General features: G+C 40.0%; 2 protein-coding genes across 3 annotated transcripts; both read right to left on the bottom strand.

Annotated features, from left to right (window-relative positions):
* Positions 1-53: 53 nt before the first annotated feature.
* On the bottom strand, positions 54-14,599 carry LOC132077648 (cytochrome P450 2J4-like). Of its 2 annotated transcripts, XM_059479472.1 has the most exons (10): positions 14,420-14,599; positions 12,202-12,306; positions 11,053-11,215; positions 9,974-10,123; positions 7,971-8,131; positions 5,366-5,542; positions 3,589-3,730; positions 1,651-1,838; positions 1,345-1,486; positions 54-679 (listed from the first exon to the last, which is right to left on the bottom strand). In XM_059479472.1, the coding sequence occupies exons 2-10, from the start codon at positions 12,205-12,207 to the stop codon at positions 501-503; spliced, it is 1,308 nt and encodes a 435-aa protein (XP_059335455.1). In that variant the 5' UTR covers positions 12,208-12,306; positions 14,420-14,599; the 3' UTR covers positions 54-500. The 2 variants fall into 2 exon arrangements, with proteins under 2 accessions (XP_059335455.1, XP_059335454.1); XM_059479471.1 differs by lacking the exon at positions 14,420-14,599 and having other exon boundaries at positions 12,202-12,372.
* An 814-nt stretch (positions 14,600-15,413) lies between these two features.
* Positions 15,414-23,647, bottom strand: LOC132077506 (cytochrome P450 2J6-like). The gene is made up of 9 exons (XM_059479277.1): positions 23,427-23,647; positions 21,750-21,912; positions 21,245-21,394; positions 20,280-20,440; positions 18,668-18,844; positions 18,362-18,503; positions 16,816-17,003; positions 16,454-16,595; positions 15,414-15,938 (listed from the first exon to the last, which is right to left on the bottom strand). Exons 1-9 carry the CDS (start codon positions 23,595-23,597, stop codon positions 15,760-15,762), a joined length of 1,473 nt encoding a protein of 490 aa, XP_059335260.1. The 5' UTR covers positions 23,598-23,647; the 3' UTR covers positions 15,414-15,759.
* Positions 23,648-25,664: the final 2,017 nt, after the last annotated feature.

Below are 25,664 nucleotides of genomic sequence, written 5' to 3'. Positions count from 1 at the left end.
TGTAAGTCATCTATAAATAAAATCAGTTGTTAATTTTTCCTTCATATCTTTTATTAGTGACCCTCAACAAAAAGTTGACTGAAATGTTGCTATTGATGATAGTGACATCAAGAGGCAGAATTTTCCAGGTATGTTTTCCCAGTGTGCTTTTGGAAATGGTATAATGAATTAATTCATTATCAGAAATAATGAATTAATTTTTGGTGTCTGGCAGTCAATTTTGTCGTTTGCTCACACATTTGTACTTGCCAGGCCAGACAGCAACTGCAAGATGCCTTTATGGCTGAGAATGTTGGGGTCTTATAGATCAAAAGAATTTTTACCACAAAAAAAGATCACCTTCATGAGCAGGTAACAGGATCTAAATAAAATTTCCTACTGTATACAAAAGGTGGCTTTTGAACTAGAAATTCAAATCCAATACAAAAAGCAATATGGTCTCAAGAGACAGATTCAGAAAGATGTTTCCTAGCAGGTCTGTGACCCTGCCCATGTCCAGCCTAGCGTGGGATGGCACAGAGCCTGTAGGGCTGGGGCTGCAGGGTGCCCCCCATGACGGGCTCCGTGCTGACCCGGGTCACGCCCTCGGGCAGGCGGAAGGTGAACGCCCGCAGCAGGCTGGCAAAGAAAATGAACAGCTCGGTCCTGGCCAGGTGCTCCCCCAAACACACCCGGTGCCCTGCAGAGAGGAGAGAGGAAGGACACTGAATAAACAAACCTGAGCCCAACAGCAACTGTTTTCATCCTCAAACAGTGCAAAGGTATTTTTGCCAAGCCCAGGATTTCTGTTGGACTTAGTGCAAGCAATGACACAAAGCTTCGTGTACTTCTTCCTTCAAAGAATTTTATCTGCAGCTTCAAAGAATTTTATCCATGTAACCCTTCTGCTCCCTTCAATTACCTCAAAAGCCTCATCTTCATTTGACTGACAATTTTAAAGGAATTCATTCCACCATGTAAATGAAGAATAAGGACCTGCTTTTCCTGGGAGATGCCATGTTCTAGTGTTGAATGCATAAAGAATCAAGAGGACTACTTGAAAGTGCTTTCCATACATATGTCTGTTACAAAATGAGTGCCCAAAATCAATAGCCACAATCATTAGCAGAGAATGTTCTTCCAAAAATAGGGCAAGTTAGATATATATGTTTGTCAGGACACCTCTGATTTTCCATGTTATTTTTTGTTCTGTGGAACACATATTACTGAAAATAATCATGTTGATTTAAGCACTTTTGTTTTCCACAGAAAGGTTTAAAATAGATCAGCAGTAGGTTTTTAATAGACATCTCCATTCTACAGCCCCAATCCAAACTGTTGATGATTGTGCTGTAGCCCACTTACCTATGGAGAATGGTAAAAAGGCTTCTTGGGCCACAAAGTTTCCATCCTTATCCAAGAAGTGACCAGGGTTGAACTGTCGAGGTGTTTCCCAGTGCTCTGGGTCATACAAAGATGAAGCAATATTTGGAAGAACTATGGTGCCCTGAAAGGAGAAAAACATTCATTCTGTTCCTTGTTGACATTCAGACCATGACCCGAAGGCATCCAGCCCCCCTTCTGTTGAGGAGAACGCCCTGGCACAAGCAGATTTCAATCCACACCATGATGCAGGAAAAGTCTGTAGCCACTGAGAAGCTGTGTCTGTACCTTTTTGAGGGGAAAGCCAAGCAAGGTTGTGTCCCTCACACACACCCTGGGCATGCCCACTGAAATGATGTTGCTGAAGCGTTGGATCTCATGAATCACAGCGTTGGTGTAGGGCAGCTCTCTCCGATCCTCATAGCAGATTACCTTGGAGGGACCCAGAACAGCATCCAGCTCCTTCTGCACTTTTTCTGGGGAAAAAATTCAGATTCAGGCAGAACATTTCCAGTGATTTCATTTTCAAAGACATTTTCAACATAGAACTATGAGAACAACATCACAATTAATTTAGAAATGTAAGTAACTTCTTATGAAGAAAAATAAAGTAGCAGGATGTTCCAACAGCTTAAACATATGAGAGCTCTGCTTCTGGGCATGAAGTTATTTGATCATAGATTAAGAAAAGACATTTGTTGTTCAAAAATTTAAAACTAAATGTTGCCTTACTACCACAAATCCAAGAGATAACAGATTTATTGTTGGGTTTTCTTTTGCCTAGGTGCCTCAAACACCTGCAGCCAGTTAGAACATTAAGCTCACAGCTCTCTGAAATTTATGCCAGGTGAGTCTGAGCCTTAAAAGCCTAATTCCTGTTAAAAGGACATGGTTCTTATGCAGGGTGTCTGTTAAGTGAAGCAATGTCAATTAGAACAAGGTCCAAGTACTATTTTAAAAAATTAATCTATTGCTTGGCATCTGCCTTTTAATCAAGAACAGCATGTTTTAAATTACTTATTGCATGGGAGTCTTGGGGGCATTAACAAAAATAAAGCCTTTGATTTATAAACTTCAAGAGAGGCAGTACACACCTAATAAAATACCTTAGATTTTTAATAAATGACCCTGTCTTTTTTCAGGCTTTTTGAAGCAACAGTAATACACAGGGAAGTCCATTCTGCATTGATCAGTCTGTGTCCATTCATATCAAGCATGCCCTGGGACTGCCAGCAGTGCTACATTAAACTGACAACAGAGATTTAAGCACCTTACAGAATTTAAAATGTATATTCAAAAATATTTTTAAGTTAACTTTCCTCCATGAAGAACTATCTTGCAGAAGAACTTGAGAATCAAGGTAGTTTGAAGTAATCAGTCACTGCATCATATAAACACACATTTCTATTCCTGATTCAGGGAAGAGGCAAAAGGCCAAACTTCTCCTTAATGGTACAGAGTGGAACACTGTCATTGGATGTCAACACAGGGAAAGTATGAATGGGTTCAAAAAAAGGCACCAATTAATTAAATGAGGACAAACATACTGGTGTCAGCTCATTCTGAGTCCTGATGCAATGTATTTCTCAAGAAGCTCAGGAAGAATCACTCTGCATATGCTGTGCTTTCCCAAATATGTGCAATATTTAGCTAAATAAAATTATACAGGTGAGTCAGTGCTTTCATAACCTTAATTAGAGTAAGTGATAACAAAACATGTGATAACATGAGATTAAGCAGAATTTCTTGTCTGACAGCTAAATTGACCAAGTTTTTCTTATCTTCATCTCTTTCATCCATTTAAAATCCTGTTCTCCTCCGGGAGTTGCACATATTCTGCAAGGTAACTGTGAGATTTTCGTTATCCAAGATAAGACATGTTTCTTCCTTTGGTTTTCATTCAGTGCTCTATTAAAGGGATTGGTAGTTATTTTAGAACTAGACTTAAAAGCAAATTTCTTAAATATACACAGAGGTAACAGAGGAGCCATCTGTTTCCACTCCGGACTAGAATAATTTCTGTTACAAGAAACTCAAATACATCCCAGAGTTAATTTAATCCCTGGATCTACTGATGCTGCCTAGGGCAGACCTACAAGTAGAAAAAGGTACATGTGCCACTAGACACATACCAGGATCTAGGAATAATCTCTAATCTATGAGAATGTTAGGGAAATTATTTTTTCTATTGCATGGGAGATATCTGTGATGGGCTTATCTATTCACCTTGGATGTCTGGATTTGCCACCATATAGAGAAGGCCCCAGTTCAATGTAGTGCTTGATGTCTCTGATCCACCCAAGAAAAGGTCATTTATAGAATAAACCATGTTGTCTTCATTGTATGTTGACCTGGGTTCATCTTTGGACTGCAAATGATAAGAAAAGTTAGAGGCTTATATGTGAAAGTTAGAAAAAAAAGAATTGGATTAAATGTGATTTCATACTGGGCTGAATAAAGTTCTTAACCTGTGGCATTCAGGTTTCTTCTACACAAGGGCACAATGACTCATGTACAGCTGCTCTGGGGTTTTAGAGTTTTCAATTAGGAGTGTGAGGATGTGTATGTATACACTGAAATTATAAATAAACACAGCTCTGGTTTGGGGGAATTCATTGTCTGTATTTACAGAGGTTTTGCTCAAGGGTGTTGAACATTTCTGTTGCCAGTGGAGCAATTGAAAAGAAGGAGAGATGCTTCTCCCTGCTGTAATATCATCTAATCTTTTTTTATTGCCCCTGTTCACCTATTAGAGACAGTTCAATTTTTTTAATAAACAAACTTGGATGATTTCCACCCAGCAGAGTCCCAGAAGAGCTCACTGAAACAATTTCTGGCACGCTGATGTTCAAGTCTCATAAATTCCTAGAACAGCAATGAAAAGCTTTAGAAACAGTCAAATGCTTTGGAAGGCCAGGTGTGTTACTGTGCTGATATAAAAAAAAAATTTGAACAGGAGGATTCAAGGAGCTAGAAGCCATTTAGGCTGACATCCACACCATACATAAGAATATAGCAGCTGATGTGGGAATTCATCAATAAATAATTATCAGGGGGAGGTAGGTGAGTGCTGCAGCCCAACAGGTTGCGGCTGCCTCTGTTGCTGCTACCAGCACATGAGAGTGGTGAAAGGGACACTGGCTGTCCCTGCAGGACAGCACTGCCACCAGGAACAAGAGTCACTGCCCACTTCCCAGGGCCTTTGGCTCTCTGGGCCACTCTTGCCTTGCCACACCCAAGTAGGAGCAGTCTCATCTTGCCACTCCCTCCTCTTTCTCCTTTTCCTTCCTGCCACCAAGCAGAACAGGAAGAGGTAAACATCGTAACACAGCAGAGGAGAGGAGAAAGGAAAGATTTAAATGGAGGTAGGAGTCACAGAGGGGAAGGGCAACTGACAGTCTAGGGATCAGGCTGGGATCCAGCACCCAAGAGATTCATGCAAAGTGATCCTGGTACGGTCTAGAAAAGGGAGAGATCTTGTCATCTCCTACAGCCCTACAGATTCCCACCTACCTCTGCTATGCCTGCCTGACCAAAATGCCCTTATTTTGTGTGAAGTGAAGTCAGTGAAGTGTCAACCTTTGTCTGGTTGACACTTCACTGACCCTGGTGACACTTCACTAACACTGCCGACTCCTAGGTTATTTCTCCATAAAATGTTCTCAAACTCCAGCTGACCTCTTGCAAATTCTCTTGGCAAACCTTTACTGGGAAAATATTGTAACCAGAGCATCCCACTCTGTCTTCCAAAGACCTTCAATCATTTTACAACTTGTGCCAATGAAAAAAATGCAGTGTATTAACCTGCCATTTAATGAAAGGATTGCAAGGTGCTGTGGCATATCAATGATCAGAAAGGATTTAGGAAGATCCTGGTTATTGGATTCACATTACCAAATCTAGACAGGCAAGAGATTGTGATGATTCAGACTGGTTGTGAAGATTCAATGGTCCCTGTTGACCTTTTCCCCTATGACTGTATGATGGGGCAGAAAAAACTTACTTTTTCAATGTGATCCAGGTAGAAGTCAATGAAATCCTGCAGCTCCTCTGGTGCCCCACGCTCTGTGTGCATTTGGATCTCTCTCCGTGTAAAGTTGCTCAGGACATCATAACAAGCCAAGGCCTTCTTGTGAGGCCCAGGGAGGCGGCTCATCAGCCAGGGGAAGATTTCATAGAGCTGTGGGAGTGACACACAAGAGGTCCTGCAAAGTCTCTATCACGAGAACATGCACTATGGATGCCTGCTACAAAGAGAGGTAATGTTCATGTTAGCTTAGGATTAGGGTCTGATGAGCAAAATATCCTGACAAAAACTGTGCTTGGTCTTTCGAGCTGTGAAAAGTAAACTGTATAATTTCTAGTTTTGATGGTAAGATTCAGAGTTCCACAGGCTTTCAGCTCAATCACAAGCTGAATTAGAATTACTGTAACTAGAATGAATGGTATTCACCTATGCAGTTATTCACATCTTCAATTGCTATGAACTGCATTCAGGCATTTTAAAAGTGAGCTCCTGCCCTCCAGTGGAGAATACCGGGAAGGGAGAAGCAAAAGCTGGAAACTCCTCAGCAGGATGCTTGCCAAAGCAAGGACTGGCTCCCAGTGGCTGCTTTACAGGCTGGGTAACCCCCAAAGTACTCTCTACCAATTGACTTCTCAAGGTTCCTCCATGAAATTTCAAATATCTGAAACCCAGAGAACCTAAGGAACAGCTACCTGACAATTTTGAGTACTCTCCTCTAGAAAGAGAGACAGGGTTATGTGGCACAACTAGATTATTTTTTTTCCTTCAGTTTTACCATTTGGGAAAATCTGGCCTAAGAAATAGCTGATTTTGACCTATTCTGATAGCTAGAAAGTTAATTCTGGTTTCCAGCCTACATTTATGCCTGGGTAATCTGTCTATTCTTGTATCTCCAAGATACAACACTCTCTTAATAGTTCTTTTTCTGCTCAAAATATAATTCCATTGTTTATTTAACAGCAGAATTTTTATCCTTTCTCAGCCTTGATTTTGCTGAGCTCTTCTCATACTCTTTTAATCACACTACAGAAAGCACACTATTAGGTGTTCATTGGAGTGTGGTTGAATTAGATAGACTGTACTTGTATCTTCTTGGGAAATCAGTTCTTATTGTCAGACATCCAATTATCCATTACTGATTGCCTTATCACAAAAAAAAGTACTTGTCCAGTCCTTGGTAAATTCACTTAGAACTTCATGTCCTTTTTGGTTAGCTCCATCTCTGGTATTTTTATATTTGCAAATGATGTTCAGAAGCCTTAGACACAACTGTGGTCTGACTAATCACATAAAGTTGCCAAGATTACAGGCATTCCTACTCTCAAATGTCTGCCCTCTCTCCCACTATAGCACTCTAACTGTAAGTGGAATTTAGCTGTCTGTTCAAGACAGGAACTGCATCCATCCACCTTCCTGGGCTCCTGCCAAAACTCCTCCTCCATTTATGGAGGGGCCCAATCCCCAGTGTCCCCCTGTCAGTGCCTGACAGCATGAGATCCACATAAGAAATGGGGATGTGGATGCAGCAATATCCTCTTTTTTGCATAATATTGTGTACTCATCACATCTGGGAGGTGTGGAGATGGTGGTCATCCCTCTGGAATGGTTTGAACTCCTGTTCTTATTTCCCCAACAGTATCTTATTCACTGCACTAAATCAAATCAGAGCCAGGATGGGAAGCAGAGAAGAAAAGGAGGTATGTTCTCTGTCCTAAAAGCAGGTGTCACCTGCCACCACTACACTCAACTTACAGGACCAAAGCTAAACTAAACAAAAGGGAACTTGAGCATAACTCAGTGAGAAGAATGTTCCATGGGATATGGGGAGACATCTGTATTCCAGGAATTGCTTATGTATTCTATATTTAAAAGGTACTCATAAAATGTATGGGACAACTTCAGCAGGGGAACCAGAACCAGAACTCCCAGGAAATTTTTAATTACTTTTGTACAAAGTAAGCTTCTAGTGTCAGAGGGATCATTGACTCCCAGATTGTTTGATTGCCAGACTTGCAGTTATATTTACTCTCTTTGTATCTCCTGCCTTCCGCTGCCTGTGCCTGGAGCTGCTCCTCACTCAGGGCAAAGGAGTAGAATTTCTCTGGGAAGTCTTCAAGTCTGTGTCTTCCAGGAGAAATGGAGATAAGTAGCCACAGGCAAAACACTTTGGTATTTGACTCATTCCTCTCTCTGTTAACTGTATAAAAAACAGTGTCTCAACTTGGCACATGAGTCAGACTTTCAGACCTGACATTTAATATTTAGGAATCATGATGTCCAACACAGGAACCTGTGGTGTGCAGGGGTTGAGAAACCAAGTAACCCAGGAGCAGTCCATGAACCTGTGCCCTATTGCAAAGATTTAGGGGCAAACTGTCACAGTACTCAAAGACAGGAGAATGAACACAAATACCCGAGGCTGGCATGTGGACCTTCACCATCCCACTGTGAGAGAGTTCACTGTCCAGTAAAACTGCGTGGGGCCTCACTCACCCATTCTAAAACTTTGCCTGATAGCTCTCGAATCTGCATTTCTTACTCTCTGTCTTGCTCAGAAAAATACAACAGATCATTCACTTACATGATGAATAAAGCTGCCCCCAAACTTGAAGAGATGTTCTGTAGCTTTGATCAGATCATGAAAGGCCTCATCCTCTCTGGAGAAACGATGTCCAAACACGACAGCACAAATTACATTGGAGACAGAATGGACAAGAGGGAAAGCAGGATTCACAGGTTTCCCTGCAACCATAATAATAAATAATAAATGTCACTGTTAATGTTTCCTGCTTTAGTGAAATGTGAGAATCCTCTAAGTTCCCCACAGAACTTTCAAGAAGGCATTGCATTTCACAGAGAAGCAGCAATATTTTTTCCAAAACTGTGGTATCAAACTGATTCCTCACAACCATGTTGCAATCCTGTAAGCCCAGGAATGTGTGGCACTCTAAAAAAATGCCAGATGTGCCAGATGTATAAAATATTGCATCACATGAAAGAGCAAATTTAGAGGTAAAGGAAAAAAAATCTACGCAAATTTGCTTTCTGGCAAAATCAAAATATGTTTCAAGCCTGGGAATGACTGAGAACACTATGGACAAAGGGAACCTAAGGGTAGAAGGGCAAGAAGATAGACTGCTTTTTTCAGCAAGGACACAGAGGCATGCAAGGCTACTGTGTTTTGTCTGACCTTGCTAGAGACAATCTCCAGTAAGATAAAACGTTGTAGAATGTTGTAAACTCCTTTCAACCAATTGTGTTAACAGTATAAAAACTAATTTTAAAGCAGTTATTTGAAACCTAATTCCAAGAAAACTACTTTTTGATTCTGGAATATATGGCCATAAAAAACTCTATTTGTGTGTGTATTGATGCAACTGCCCAACACCCAAGGCACAATTCTGGTTAGTAACTTACTGTTGTGGGGTTTTTTCCTTGCACACATGGTTACATCTCAATCTCTCCTAGCTGTTAACCATGGGATTGGGCTCAATCTAATTATTTTAAATTTATACAACACTAGCCACAGCATGTCCTGATTTATTTTGCCCTTGCATAATGATCAGTATTGGGAAATCCTACTCACATGATCCTAACTGGGTTGATCAGGGTAGAATATTGTAATGAAGACAAGATTCTAGTCAGTGCTTTACAGAGCGTGTGCAAATGGCATTACAGGACTTAATTCATCAGCATTGATTTTGTCTCTCTATGCATCAGCACCATAAAAGAGCCAAAAATGTGCCCTTGAGGCAAAGGCCAACATCATCCTGGGCTGCATTAGGAAATGAATTGGTGGCAGGCCAAGGGAGGTGATCCTTCCCCTCTGATCAGCACTGGCAAGACTCAGCTGAAGTTCTGGGTCCAGCTCTGGACTCCCCAGTGTGAGGGACATCAGTGTATTAGAAAAAGTTGAGCAAAGGGCCACAAGGACAATTAAGGAATTGAAGCATCTGGCATGGGAGAGGCTGAGAGAAATGGATTATTTATTCTGGAGAAGGGAAGACATAGGGAGATATCTAAATATGTATAAATACATGGTGGAGAGATATAAAGAACAGAGAACCAAACTCTTCTCTGTGGTATCAAGTGGGGCAACAGGAAAAATATAAGTACATTAAATTCTATGTAAACACAAGAAATGTTTTTACTATAACTCTCACTGAACAGTGAAACTGGTTACACAGAAAGGTGGTAAAGTCTCCATTGCTGCAGATATTTACAACTCCACCCTAAGAAACCTGCTCAGATTGACCCTTCTTTGAGTAGGGGTTAGGCTAGATCATCTTCAGAGATCCCTTTCTACTTAGGGTGCTCTATAATGTAAATAATCAATAAGCTTCAGTTTTTATTCTCAATTTTAGTAGTTTTATAAATAATTTTGAGCAAGAATAGTCTCCTTGAAAACACAACATGGACTGGTGGCTTTGCATTTTCAGTCCATTCCACACAGACAGTGTAAGAGCCTGCACACTCCCTTGTGGAACAAAAGCTGCCCTCAGTTTCAGGACAGGACAGAGAAGTTCATACACTAAAGACATGAGAATAATGGCAAAAATGTATTGATATTTATTGCAGAAATACCTTTCATACTTGCAAAGAAGTCTACCAGGTAGTGAGCTTCTTCTTGCACTCGGTACTCCAGACCTCTTTTACCCAGGCCAAGGTTGCGTAAAGTCCTCAGAGCAAACCTCCTCTGCTGCTTCCAGGTGTGGCCAGTTGCCAACATAATTCCTGCATCATTAAAGGAAGAGCTCCTTATCATGCTAATATTAATCATAGACAAAGACTACATCAAAGGATTTACTAAGCCAGAGAACATAAACTGTTGCCTTGCCCGTGAACACAAAGGCACTAAGGAACAGCTGTGACCTGTAATCATTTTGATAGGGATGAAATAGGCAAACTCAGCTGGGTCTAAGATGACTTGCAGGATTAAGTTTGATCTCAGACAATCAGATATCTCAGGATATCTCAGCTGCTTCTCTAGTGCTCTTTGCAGTGCTTGTCTCACACTTTCTGCTATGCCTGAAGCTCACCTGAATCATGGTGATGATTCTCGTGAAGGGAAAATGGGAAAGAATCAGAAGACAGTCCGCAGCCAGAGAGAAAAGATCCTGTCTGTAGGGCAGGAAAGGTCAGTATTTAGGCTTTGTTACAGACTTTGGAAATTTCTAGTGTGGTTGGTGGTATGAAACCTACAGCAAGGCTGAAACAGAAGCACACTGAATTTTTAGGTGCAACTGTGCCAGCAGGAAAATATTCTCCAAAGGAAGGGAATGGGAAGAAGATACCACTGTCAAACTCACTCTTCATGGAAAATGTCATAGTAGGAGGCAATTTGTCCGGGACAAAGAATTGGGTTGTGTCCTGCTTTTCCTCCATTTCTCTGCAACACAATTTACCATTGTCTCATCTATCTCATCACCTCTGAATCTGCCCCAGTGAGCATTCCATAGAAGATATTACGAATCCTTTTCCTCTTGCTAGTATTTTCCTCTTGCTACTCTCAAAAAGCTATTTCCTCTCTGTACCTTGCAGCTCACCCAGCAGTCATTCCTCACGGACAAACCCTGCCTCTGTGCTACCTCTGAAGGTGGTCACAAGTTACAAAAGATACTGCAATTTGTCAAGATGCACTATTTATGCCTGGAAATTCTCACCTTTTCCTTTGGCCATTGCTCTGAAGAAAGGTGACACCAGCCTGCCAGAAACATCTTCAGGGTGTGTGGTCATGCCATCCTTCACTGCTTGAAATCCATTCAGTATAACCACTGGGGCCCATCCAAACCATAAAGTGAAGATGTTGCCATGAATTTTTGCCAGCTAGAGATGGGACAGAAGCCAGGAAAGCACAGATGAAATCCCACATATTGCAATCAGAGGATGAACCTGTTCTTGCACTGATTACAGGACCAGCCCTAAGGTGGAGTGATGCTTTCCATCTTTCCCACCAGACTACAATTATCACTGAGAAAGCATGAATGACTTTTCCAGCATTCACTGTTGGAAACACCCATGTATTCCCACTTTTCAGAGCCACATGCCTATGTCAAGAAACATTAAGTATTTTTTATTACTGTATATAAGCCAAGGTTCATTTCACACTCATTAGTGGGCTTAAGGGTATTTTCTATTTATTAATTTATTTCAAGAGGGTTTATATCATCTGTACAAGTAGCACAAAAGAACACAGAACTGTCAGAGGAGTAATTAGCTTAGAGACTGGACTTTCTTCTTTCCTCCCATCAGTTTTTGATCTTATCAATATGAACAAGCTGATACACACAGAGTGCAAGGAAGTATTTATTTACTGCTCAAGCTAGAGAGTGCCAGTGCTCAGAAAGCTACAAATCCATGCTGTGAAAGTAATTTTTTTAAAGTTTTTTTTTCCGTAACGCCAAATCTGATATATAATCCCTAAATATATTTAATTCTAAATTATATCAATTTTCACATGAATTCGTATAATTTAGTGGCAAAGGGTGATAGAAAGTTATCAAGCTTCACACGAATTTCAGTGAAAATCAGTGTTTAAAAGGGATAGCTTTAAACACCAGAATGACTTTCACACATTCAGAAATTCCAATACAGGTTTCTTAGCTTGACAAACTACTTTACACTGCAATATCTTTTTCTTATTTTGCAAACCAAACCAACAGTTTTGAACCAAACAAAGTGTGATATCACAGTTAACAGTTACAGTACCAGCAATGAGGTTCTGGGAGAGGATGTTTTCACATAGCAAGCAACATGAGAAAGGAGAAATCACAAAGACTTTTAGACAATTAGGAGTACCTGAAAATAAGTACCTGCATGAGAAGATCACGATTAAACTGAAAGTTCAGCTGTATCAGTGTCCCAAGGACTGGGAGAGGGACTGGTCCAGGAGGAAACCGTCTCCGCACTCGCTGCAACTTGAAAAACTGCGTAATTAGAAGAAATACAGCCACTGCCACAAGAGCTTCACTTATGCTCAACATTTTAGAGTCTGCCTATACCAGCTTGCCTTTATTCAGAATTGTCTTTTGAAGCTATTAAGGTTGGTTGCTAAACCAGTTTTTTCATAAGAGCTGGAATTCACATAATAAATATTCCCCGCCTCCAACCCTACCTCTTTATTATCAACCACTCCTTTTTGTTCCACTCATTACATTCTCATGCTTCAGCATATTAATAGATGCACACCCTTCTTCTTATTATTATCCAGATTATACTTATTCAATATGGATCACAGGATTTGTAGGAACAGTATCTTAAAATACTAGGGCCAAGATTTTCCAGGCAATGGAGATGCACATAAATTCCCCATCTAGTTTTTCTGAGCCAATTTTGAATGGTATGTGCTCCTACAAATACTCCAGGAATGCTTTTAGAAAAGTAATAGCCATACATATAAATTAAGCAGGCAAATGTAAGTGGATATTAAATCTTGGAGTTTTTAAATTGGTTTGTATATATTCCATGTACATGTTATATCTAGTAATGGCAAGGCTGATAGAAGTTAAAAGCCCACATTTATCTTAAGATACATATACAACTATCTAATGCTTAATACAAAAGGCAACATTTGTTACACTCTTGAATGCAATTTAAGACATAACTGGATTAATATATGATCTCACTTTTTCCCCTAACATGTTAGCACTAGGAAAACTCACAGAGGGTTTTATCTGCTTCTGCATTTCCCTGTTCAGTCTGGACATAAGGTGGGTACCCTTTATGATTTGAGAAATCATCAGAAAGTATGTGAGAAAAATAATGCATATTCATGGAGAAAGTACTTCTAGTGTTCAATATACAGATTTAAAAGAAAAAAAATTTAAAACATGGGGAAAACCTAGTAGGGATCTTGAGCTACTGCCAGAATGAAGGGCCTCAGCAAGAACTAGTCATGACATGAGTGTGGATTCTTGGTAACTTGAAAACAGAGTCTGTAGCCAAGGGTCTTTGCCAAGCCTCAGCACTGGCAGGAACCACAAACACAGCACCAGGAGAGTTCACTGGCTGAAATCAGACCATGGAAACCTCACAAGAGGGGTTCTGGGCACCACATGACCATGACCATTGCAGTCCCCTCTTACAGATCCAGACTGAAATGCTTCCCTCTCAAAATTGCCCATCCCTTGAGAGCAAAGCACTTGTAAAAGAAACATGTTTTAACTAATCTTCTGAGAAAACTGCCAAGACTTGTGCACCAGCTCATTTCTTGCAAGCTGACCTTGGGACAAAAAATATTTCCAGATTTTGTGGCTCTGGAGCACAGAAGACCCTTATCCAGAAAGAACAGCCTGGAGCCTGCCAGCACACAGTTTACAAACCTCCAGATCAATTAGCCTTTGTTACCACTAATGCATAACTGATTAATGTGTACTAACCAAGGGATGTTTATAGGTTTCCACAAAGGCTTTGTTTGTGCACACTAAAAAGGTGATTTTTCAAGACAATAATTTCTAATTTATCTCTCTCCTTCAACGGGAAAAGCAAAATTCTCTTTAAAAAGAAATTGGTTAAGTTTTACCTTCTCTGGCTCCAGTGTAATCTCACAAACTCTGCTTCAAATTCCCCAATTTATCAGAACTTTCAATTTTGAATCAATATAATACATTCACTTTTCTTTTAGATATTAGAAAATTTCCCATCTAAATAATTTTTCATCAGAAAAAGTAATTTTGTCCACTGGAATTTAAGCCCCAGTGCCTTCACACCACCAGGGCTGCAGTCTCACACCTTTAACCAGTGTTCAGCTGGAGCCAGCCTGGAACACAGTTGTCTGGAATACACTGGAAAAGGAAGATGGCTGTGGGTCAGTTCAGATCTGAGGCATGGGATTTATCTTACTTTATTTGATGGAAAATGTATTTATGAGATAGCCAAGGCTCCATTTTCTAAATAATTACTAAATGCAGCCAGCAGCAGCATTTCTTCAGCACTATCTACCAGCTATTCTTTAGGATTAATGATTTTTAACTTGCCAAAGACAAGCAACTGCTGCCTCCCCTCCCGGATCCTGATGAGTTGTTCTCTTACCAGTGTGGAGCTACTGCCAGGGGGATGTTTGTAGGTCCAGCTTGAGGAGACTTCACACTAACCACCTACATGCCAGGACATGGGTAGAACAATCCCATAAAGGTGATCCTGTGGGCGAAGAAACTGCCAACCCAGGTTTCATCTTGTCTGCACATCCCTGCCTGTTAGACTGGGGTGCTTTAGAACACAAGGTGGGCAGAGGCGCCTGAAACAAATACAGCTGTGATGATGATACCATTCCTGGAGATGGCACTGTCAGCTAATCAGAGTATAAAAATAATCCTTCTTGTGTTGGCATCTAATATCCAATTTGTACCTCATACAAGAAGAATGTATCCCAATGCCATAAAAGAATATCCCTTGTTAACTGCCAGGAAGCAAACCAGCAAAAAACCTCCACTTCTGCCAAGTCCTTAGGCACCTGGTTCAAAAGACTTCCAGAATTCTTCAGTAGTGCCAAATCTGCTCTTGGTCGTGGTGTGCTAAGTCATCTAACTGTGATAAAGAATCCATTTTAAAAAATGAAAGAATAAAGTAGGCTGAATAAATTTTTGGAGGTTCTGGAGCAATCATGATAAGTAGACTACCTGGCATGAAGTTCCCATGTTGCTGGCAACCAATGGGCTCATAAAAAAGGATAAAGTATCAACACTCTGTGACTGCTCACTGTTGTCATTTGTCTTCCAGTTCTTGCTCTTGGCTTGTGATATGAAAAGCTCTCCACAACTGCCTGATGAAGCCACTCTTCTATTTTCATCAGAAGGGTTGAAATGCTATCTGGTTTAGTGGGTGAAACCCTGAACTGTCTTCCCAAATGACAATGACAGAGTTGTAAACAACAGGCTTGCTCAACAGCAAACCATATCAATTGAAGGGAATGTGTTATCTGTCCTAGAAAGCTCCCTCCAAGAGCTTCTTTTACCTCCTACACCCACTAATATCCTGAGATAGACTGGAGGACCTCTAAGCCTATCTCCACAAATGCAACTGTGGCTTATGAGAAGAAATCTTTATTAATGAGATTTCCAATTCATAGACTACACTTCAAGATCATTCTCTGTAAAACCACTTTCCAGTTGGTAATATGTAAGTCCCAATTCTGATTCTTCCCTTAATGCCTTTATTTGTTACACAATTTACCAATATTTTCCAAACAGAAAAAAAAAGAACAAAATATCAACCCTTTATAATTATGATGCTCAGGATGCAACTGTCTGTCAAGAATCTTTCAGGGTAGTGATTAACCAAATGAAGAGGAAAGCAAAAATCTTAGGACATGCAAGAAGGAATTTACAAAGAAGCAGTTTTACAGAGTGACTCTTCCCTGAATCTGCCATTTCCTATCGTGGAATGGCACAGAGCTGGTAGGGAGGAGGCTTCATTGTGCTCCCAAAAACAAAGTTGGTGTTGACTTCCTTCACTCCTTCTGGCAGGGTGAATGTGAATGCTTGTAGCAAGGTGGAAAAGACAATAAAGAGCTCCATCCTTGCCAACAGCTCCCCCATGCACACACGGTGCCCTGTGAAGAAACAGAAAAGGCACTTCAGCCAAAAGATTTCTATCACACCTCCCTTTCTAAACTACCTGGGATTTTCTTTGCTTGTTTACTGCAGATTTTATCCTTTTCTCTTAAGTTTGTCATTTAATGATTCATAGCTGAAAGGCTGCTTGTATTTCCCCAAAAAGTTTCGATCTACATTTACAGCAGGCAGTAAGACATTATAGAAACTGTCACCAGGGTGGCATAGTTCACATTTACAGTCTTCCCAGCACCACACATTTTTCTGCTACTGCTTTGATAGCTGGATCTCTTCTTAAAGAGAAACTGGATCTGTCTTCCAAGAAAGACTTTTCTGTGTGTCATTCTTTCTCTTCTCATCTTTTCCACAAACAACTGGACTTCTCTCTTCTTGGAGATATTTAAAACAGTTTGTATATACCCATTTGTAGGTGCCTTCCCAGTTATTTTGAGGAGTGAATGGATCTGAAGTTGTTACCACAAGGAGTAAATAAATCCCTGTTCAGTGCACTTACCTATAGCAAATGGTAAGAACGCTTCTCTGTTTACAAAGTTTCCATCTTTATCCAGAAAGTGGCCTGGGTTGAACTGATTGGGTGTCTCCCATTTTCCAGGATCAGCCAGAACAGAGTCAATATTTGCTAAAACTACTGTGTTCTGAAAAAAAAGGAGCAGTGGCTTCAACAAAAACTGTGACTGTAGAGTCTACTGATATGTAGGACAAAGCCTTGTGAAAGGCCATCCACAGGGGCAGTCAAACCTTAGAGGCACTAGAATAAGAGTTCATGCTCCGAGTCAGGAAAAAACTCAAACCCCTTTCTAAAATCATCTAATGGACCAAAGATCAAATTGATTCAAACATGCAGCACATTTGTACCTTTGGAATGCGATATCCCAGCAGCTCTGTGTCCTTCACACTCATTCTGGGCAGTGCAATTAAGAGTATGTTACTGTATCTCTGGATCTCATGAATTACAGCATTTGTGTAGGGCAACCTTTTCCTGTCCTCATAGCAAAATGCATGGGAACAACCCACAACAGCATCCAGCTCCTTCTGGACTTTCTCTAAGGAGGAATATTCAGCAATATTAAATATATTTAATATTTAAATATACAGCAAACAATCTATAAACTCTGTAGTCATAATTTTTCCTGTTGCCTTTTGCAGACAGAATGGCATCCAACTAGATGAAAAAGATACTTTATAAAAAAATAATGCCTTCAAGTTCCCATACAGATGACCTGAAAAAATTTGACATAGAGTTTGTTTATAGCTTGCATATATACTTTTAAAATAAGATAGTGGATGAGGTCATTCTAAATAATATGTGGGTTCCTGTTACATTTACTGCTCTAAGGTAATTTATGAAAAGACTTTTATTAATATTTATTTCTACAGGGAGGGAGTCAACTGGAAAAAATATTAATCGTGTGTCAGGGGAACAGTTTATAATTGATCAAGGATTGTTCTTCATTAAGAAGCACATAGATTTTGCTTGTCATCTACAGATTCCTAACTGCTATTCTGTAATTACTTGCCTTGGGAAGCACTTCTACAAATTAGTTTTTCCCAAGGACTTCTTTTTTTTACTTACAATCTGAACTGAAATGGTATTTTCTGATTATTTTTTTAACACTAGAGACTCTATCATTGCAATTAGAATTACCCCCACAAAACTTAAGAATGTGTTCATATATCCTGAGAAGATGAAAAATTATGTGAAAATTCACTATGTGCAACCCAGTTTCAAGTCTTTTGAAGGTAACAAAATGGGACATCCTTTCTCCTTAACACTTCCACATTTTCTATTTGCCAGGCTTCTGCTGTGACTGGTACTCAGCTTAAACTGTCAAATATGAAGCCTTTAAAGTGAATTTTGTACCTTCTAATCCATTCTATCCCATACACTCTAGCTCTTTTCTCAGTCATTTTACTCTGCCAACCTGTAACTTTCTTCTGTGAATATCATTATTAAAAGCACACATTTTCAAGCTACTCACCCCAATATTAGCAACCCCACACTGTATTTAAGTTATTTCTGCTGCAAGAGGCCAAGAGCTAATCAAAGAGTAGGAGTCAGGGATTTAAAAGGATGATCCAAAGACTCCTTAGTGGAAATGTAATCATTACTGTCTGTGGAGGGGTAATGGTGCAATTTATCTTATCTGAGACTAAATTCCTGCAGCTGATTGAATTAATCACACCCTGTATTCTGTTTAGATCTGTTAAAAGAAAAAAAAAAAAAAAAGCAAGCTGGAATGATTAGCTTGAATGTTAGAAAGGATACAGCAAGAAACAAATTAATGCAGTTCACCTGATTCATACTTCAATAATTAGTTCCTCTACTTTTCTTTGAACAGGCACGACCACTATTTGAACTTGTTTCATTGCTAGAGTTGCAGACCTCTTTGGATGTGCTCACCTTGAATGTCAGGATAAATCACCATATAGAGCAATGCCCACAGTAAAGTGGTGACTGTAGTTTCTATGCCTGCTACAAAGAGGTCAGCAACAACCTGGATCAAGTTTTCTTCATCAAAAGTTGCATCAGGATCTCCTTTAGTCTGCACATACAAATTGAAAAGAAAGTTATGGCACACAAAAGAAGAAGTAAACCACCTGGAGAAATCATGCACTTCTAAATTTCTATTAGACATCATTATAATCAACGAAACGCTTAAAATCCCTTGTGGTTAGTGAAGTGTGAGAGAAGTTCAGAAGTACTCACTTTATCTATCTCATCCAAATAGTAATCAATAAAATGTCGATTTTCATCAAGGTTTCTTTTTCCTTTGAGACTTTCAAGTTCCTTTACAAACAGAGCATCCAAAAACTCTCTGCAGGACTTCATCTTTTTAACTGATGGCAGAAAGTGACCAGCAAGCCAGGGAGACAACTCATACATCTGTAAAAGAGATATTTTAGATATGTGATATTACATATAACTGTGTGGCATTTAGCAAACTAAATTTGAATCCTAATACAGGCTTCTGGGTAGTGGAAAAAGCAAGTGAAAGATTGATGATTGAATTAGCATTAGAATTAGATTGAAGGGATAGTGCCTATTCAATAATGCATTAAAGATTAAAGCCTTTCTTAATTCTATTTTTGCCTGGAGCAAAATTTAAATTTCTCTCAGTTTTATAGTATAAAGTTTTGTTTATTTATTTATTTATATATATAGAGAGAGCATGCATTGTTTTAAAAACAACTTATACAAAAACTTATACTGAGAGCAGTTTGGAAATAGCTGAACCTGTGTCCACCCTGATTAGAAGGGTAGCTTAGGAATCATTTCACTGGCATCTGCTGGGATAGTTACTAGTAAGGAATTTTATTTTAGCTTATCTAGCCAAAGTATCAAAATAGTCCTTAAATCCTCTAGGATCTTACTTACAGCAGTTTCCAGTTAGTCAGAGATGGTGGAAATCATACAAGACACAGAACTGGATGAGTTCCAACAAGTTCTGCAGAAGCAGCTGCCTTGTGCATGGGTAAATTCACTTTTTGACTATACACAGTACTGTGGTTCCCCTTCATAAATGATTCATAACAAAACTGCCCCAGTCTGAGGCCACCTGTTCTGCTGCTTTGCCAGCTGCGCTCACAGATGCACATACAGGAGCAAGAGAGAATTTTTCTCTCCAGTGGACCAGATGTGAAATTGGGAGTTTGTGCCCTGAATGGAGACAGATATCATCCAGCAGCTAAAGGAGGGGGACTTGCAATGTCACTGTATTCTTGTAAGGATGTGCAGATGTGGTGCAGGTGTTGCTGTCAAAAACTGTAGGGAAAAGCTACCATTCAGCAATTTCATGCCATGTTACCTTTGCACAAAACAGTTGCTCTACTCCAGTTTCTATGAGGTTAGCTGACAGTAGAGAAAACAGTAAAAACCTATTTATTCTTGACATTTTTGATAGCCGTGTCATATAATAGAGAGAAGAAAGGTAGCTTGCTAGACAGAAATTAAGATAAGCTTATTTCTGAGTTTTTCAGATAGTTTAACCCATATTTTACTACTGATTTCAGATACAGCTTCAAACTCTGGAGTTGTGCAGGTAGCACTTTTTAAAAGAAAGTCCTGTGTAGATCTCTCAGCCATGTAACAAATCTTTGCATTTTCATCCCTATCCCCCTTACACAGGAAAATTCTGTGTTAAGATGAAGCATAAACAATTGAAACAAGTTTTGAACTAGCCATCTTGAAGTTCTGAAGTGCTCCCCAGAAATTCTAGGTGCTCTGGTATTATTTATTTTTGTTACTTTTGTAACAAGCAAGTTGCCTTTTTGCACTATCTATAGAGAGCAAACAAACAAACAAAACTGATTTTCCTCACATAAAAGGAGACACTGTTCAAAAATGCTGCCAGGTAGTCAAAGGACTCAATCAGGCGGTGAAAATTCTCATCATCTCTGGAGAAACGATGTCCAAACATGATTGAACAAATGACATTTGCGACCATATGAACAACAGGCATAGTGGGGTCCAGAGGTTTTCCTGTAAACACAAGGGACTGCATTCACCATTAACATTTACTGTTCCTGCTTTGCCCACTGACAGGAGAGCTGATAAAATGTCATCAACACTTCTGACATTAATTAGATCACTGAATGGCAAATTGTAATTTATTGGTAAGAGGCCTGAGTAAAAAAGTAACTTCAGACATCTGAAAAACAGTGTTGGTTGAAAAAAAGGAAATTCCGTTCCACTGCTAGTGGGAGTGGAATTAGTAGTATTAATTATAAAAATACCCAGATATCATCAAACCTTGGCATCAGCAGATCTCACATTTGGCAATAACTAGGGTACAAAACAGCTGAGACATTAAATATATAGATGAGTTGAGAAGAGAACCACCTTCTATTTTTGATCATATAATTTTGTATTGGAATATTTCAACATACCTTGTGCATCCTTGGTCAAAGCTTTGCACATGTTATGCTTTTTTTTTCTACACAGGAATAGGAGGCACTGTGACACTGATTTTTTTTACTGTTTGCTGTTACCCTGATGCTGTTGCCATAAGTAACATAGAACTGACTCAGAAGTAATAACACTGATAGGAACAAGTGTGTGTATATATATATATATATATATATATAAAACAAGACAGGAATCTAATTCTGTGATCTTGCTGTGGGGTTTCACACTTCCACAAGAAAGTATCTCATGCAGGTTGCATATACAGACTTTTGAGACTCAACTCTGCATATACACTTTGAATCCATTTTTGTAATCAGTTTCAGAAGTTACAGTGCCCCATTGTCCCACTGCACAGACTGCCCTGCCCACCTCACATACCATTTGTTTTCTGTAAGTATTCCACCAATACAGCAGCCTCCTCTTGCAGTAGATAATCCTTCTCTTTTTTCCCTAATCCCATCTTCCTCATTGTTGCCATTCCAAAACGCCTCTGCTGCTTCCAGAGATGACCATTAGAGAACAAAACACCTAGAATCATAATGAACTAATGCTGTCAATGCTTTATAAATTGATGGATTGGTAAGGTTGATACATTCAAGAAGCTTCTCTTCTAATTTTTTCAAATTTTTTACAGCAGTCTGACAACATTCTTCTTTTCTTTCTTTTTGTATTTTAGCCATTTATCTTCTGCATAGAAGCTCTTACATTACTTCTATGCTGTCATTATTGTTCTGACAGAATACAGAATAGAATTGTTTTTAAAAACTTGTGAAAATAGAAGCTTTTTCCTGATGTAAATTAAGGACTTCGAGGCTCTAAATTAATATTCAAAACTAGGGATAGAACACAACACATTAAAAGAATTTCTGAGAATAAAAATTACCTTTTCCGCGTGTTAGAAATTGAAAGATTCTCTCTTCGGGCCTTCCAGCAACATCTTCAGCATGGGCAGTCAGACCTTCCTTCACTGCCTGAAACCCTTGCAAGACAACTGCAGGAGTGTTTGCAAGCCATAAGGTGAAGATATTGCCATGAATTTTGGCCATCTGTAGAACAAGGCAGAATTAGAGTAACAGGAGTGAGAACTGGTACTTTTAAATCAAACAAAATGAACCAGATCTTCTCCCTGGGCAGATGCCCTAAGAGTGACTGACTTTGAGAACAGAGCATCAGGTATATTCTCACATACAATATATTTAAGTCAGGTTTAAAGTCTTATTTATTAAAGATCATGATGTTTCTAAAATGTCACCCAACATTGCCAAAGTCTGTGATGTCATTTATTATGTCTTACAATTCAAACTCATTGTAGATGAACTCTTCCATCCTCACCACTTGCTACAAGACAGCAGTAGCTCATGAATTTGATGTGAGCCATCTACAGATTCCCCTTTGTGTGTCAAGTGTAGCAAAAGCAGTCGAGGAGCTGAGTAATGCAGGAATGCCCCTTTCCCTTCCAGCTCAGCTGTGACAGCCTTGTCTTCAGCTGCCGTGCATGCAGGCATCCCTGCAGTGGGCAGGACAGTCCTTCTGGTGCTGAATCAGGAGCTAGAAAAGTAGCAGAATAGGCTGGAAAGAGTGGTGTATTGCCAAGACATCCCAAGAAATACAGGACCAGAGGATTACACAATTTTGCTGCCTGGGAGCAAACAAGAGGGAATACTTATGCACAGTGAGCAAAAATATATGTGCTTGCACTTGCACATTTGTGTTTAATTTCATTTTTGTAAGGACCAGTTCATGGCTTTTGAAACCTTGGGATGACCAGTACTAGTCTTCGTGTCTGGGATGTCAGAAATAGAAGAAAACAGAGCAGACAGGCACTAGCTACTATTTTATATTATGGAATAATAACACTTTGCCTTGAAATATGCAGCTCAGGAGGACAGGGCTGGCAGGACATGGAAAACGAGGGAAAGGGAAAGCTGAGAATGAAGAGGACGAGTGAGGTGCTATTACTTACATATTTAAATGTAAAATATTTAGTATAGGTGTATAAGAACTATAAAAGAACGGGATACAAACTTTAGAAGTGCTGCATATTACAATTGGAAAGGGTTTGAGCATACTATGAATTATTTTGGCCATTTAAAAGCTCAGTCTTGCAAAGCAGACTGAAATCTCTTGTGAAAACCTGACCAAATGGTATGTCAGAAAATAATTGATTCTAAGATTTTTCAAAAAATCCATTGAATAAATATATATTAAAAAATCAACCTTTCTATACTGAAAACAAACATAACCTCAGCAGCTATTTCTAAGTATGGGATACTTAGAAAATGCCAGTGCAACAACAGTCAAAATACAGACATCCAAAAGACTGCACAGAATTAGCGAGTCTACTTTAAAATACAGCTTCTTCCTATGTGTAAGACAGGACTATTATTAGTAAGTGCAAATTTTCACACAAAGAAACATAAATTTTAATTATCTCCACCTATTTCCACATTTATGCAATTTAGAAAAAATTCCTCCCTAGCATTCAAAACAAAACTATGTTAAACACAGTTACTTTTCAAACAATTATGAGTTCATTAATACATTGCCAAACAATACATACTTTTTTAAGATGCTCATGATGAATTTTGAAGTTCATCTGCAGCAGATTTCCAAAGAAGGGATATGGAGTTGGCCCAGGAGGAAAATGTCTTCGCGTCCATTGCAATTTCAGAAACTCTATTAATAGCAGAGACAGCACAAAAAATACCAGCACCTCACTCACTGTTAACATTTTACTTCTGATTTACACAGCTGTGTTTTCTCTCTACAAGTGCTGTGTAGACAGAGGAGAGATCAGTTTATCTTGCTTTTGGGGTACCTCCCTGAAAAGAGAAAAAACACTTGATGCTCCTATGACTCATCTCTTTCCCTGTTTATCACTTTTACTTCCCCACCCCAGAGAATTAAGTGTTCTTATTTGTAAGCATATATAACATCATTACGTTGCAGCTACGTGTCTGTCAATCATTGCCTCTTCAAGGGACACAAAATGTAGGTTAATTATACACCTCCTTGTGCCATGACTCCTGCTGTGACAAAAATCTCTGCCCACGGTCCTGGTTTCATAAAAAACCTCTTGCAAGAATGAGAAATAAAAAAATTTCCTGAGGGCTGGCTGCACACCCAAGGGCAGTGGGTTACTGAAAAGTTCAGGCTCATCAGTCGCCATCATATGCACCAACCATGTGCTCTGCTACTTAACTCGCCTCACACTCTTGATTCTCATGTTCTCTGCTATTCCTTTAATATTTTTCCTCACAGTTTATATTGAAAGGTGTTTGGGGGGTGGCTCTACCTTTTAATTTTGTGCCTAGGACACACACAGGCCATAAAAGACTCCAACTGATCATTGGTTAACAGGAGTTTGTTGCTGATAATGACATAATACCCAAGTGTCCTCCCACTCCCTGCCCAGCTGCACAGGGGAGTGGGGCTGCAGTCTCCTTGACTAAGCACAAAGCAAAATTTCTTCATCCCTCCCCCTGCCTGTGGCTAATCCCTGTGGATCGCCTGCAGCAAGAACAAAAATGACATACAGCTGCCTCTGAGAACTTCTTTCACAAGTGCTCTTACGCAACTGAGTAACTCCAGCTCTGCAAAGAGTGGCATTTGAACGGGATCAACACAGATTTGGCACTTGCACAGGAACAGCATTAGCTTAGACTTGGCTCTGACTTGGACAGCAGCATGTAACACTCTGGGAAGTCACCTAGATGGCCCTGCTGCTCATGTACCAAACTTACAGAACTGGCACAGCTAGAAATAAAACTTTTGAGGTGTGAAGGACATTGGTTTACTCCAGAAACAGGGCAGAAAAAGAACATTTACCCATCTTGCTGGCCACCGATCTGAGAGCTAGGATCAACCTGAAAAACTGAATTATCCATTTTGAAACCACTTTTGGGACTTTTTTTTCCTTCACTGGTGTTGCATTTTCTCTATCTCAAACTGCTCCCAACTCTGAGTTTAGTATTTTCCAAGGTGTTTCTGGGAGAGACTCACAGACCCAAGGCTTTCCTACCCTGCCCACTTGCAGCCCCATCTAGCCCGTGTACAGTCCTGGATGGCTGCCCTACATCTCCCCTGACTCTCCAGGCTCACTCTGACTTTCCCACACACATTAGCCACATTCTGGTGACTGCACCTCTCAGCCTAGACTTGAACTGCCTGCATGTAGGAAGGCAGCTGCCAAACAGCTTTGCCAAGTCTTTGGGAGAGATGGCAAGGGAATACAAATTGCTTGTCTCCTCACACAAGATGGTGCTGGAAGACTGGGAAGAGAGAAGCCTGATAAGGTTTTGTAAGCTGTATTTGCCACAGCTTCCATGAAGAGAATTGAATGCCCAGGGAAGCAGGGGTTAGAGCTGTCTGACAGCTCAGAAGAACAGAAAGGTATCCCTCTAACAAGTGAATCCTCCTCTCACTCTTGCCAGGAGAGCTGCTGGCCCATTCTCTTCTGCCCCATCCTTTCAGCCCATGACACAATGGATAAACAGGGCAATGCCAACTAGTCCTTGAAGCATGCTTGTGATAATAAAAATTGTAAAGTCTTTTATTCAAGAAAGGAAGCTGGTAGAGCAACAGTAACCCTCACTCTGACCTTGGGTTTTAAATCTTTTTGGGTGGGTAACAAGGCCAGTCACAGTGAGAGTGGCTACTGACACTTACCATCCACTAGCCCTGCTTGGGCACTGCTCCTGCCAGCTGCACCTTGCACAGCTCTTCCCTCAGTGTGCATTGGGACTCAGCAGGCTCAGCTCAGCTGTCAGAAGGCTGCTGGTGTGCAGCTGCCTCTCTG

The sequence above is a fragment of the Ammospiza nelsoni genome, chromosome 10, assembly GCF_027579445.1.
Source record: "Ammospiza nelsoni isolate bAmmNel1 chromosome 10, bAmmNel1.pri, whole genome shotgun sequence".
NCBI lineage: Eukaryota > Metazoa > Chordata > Aves > Passeriformes > Passerellidae > Ammospiza > Ammospiza nelsoni.
This window is presented reverse-complemented; position numbering and strand designations above follow the sequence as displayed.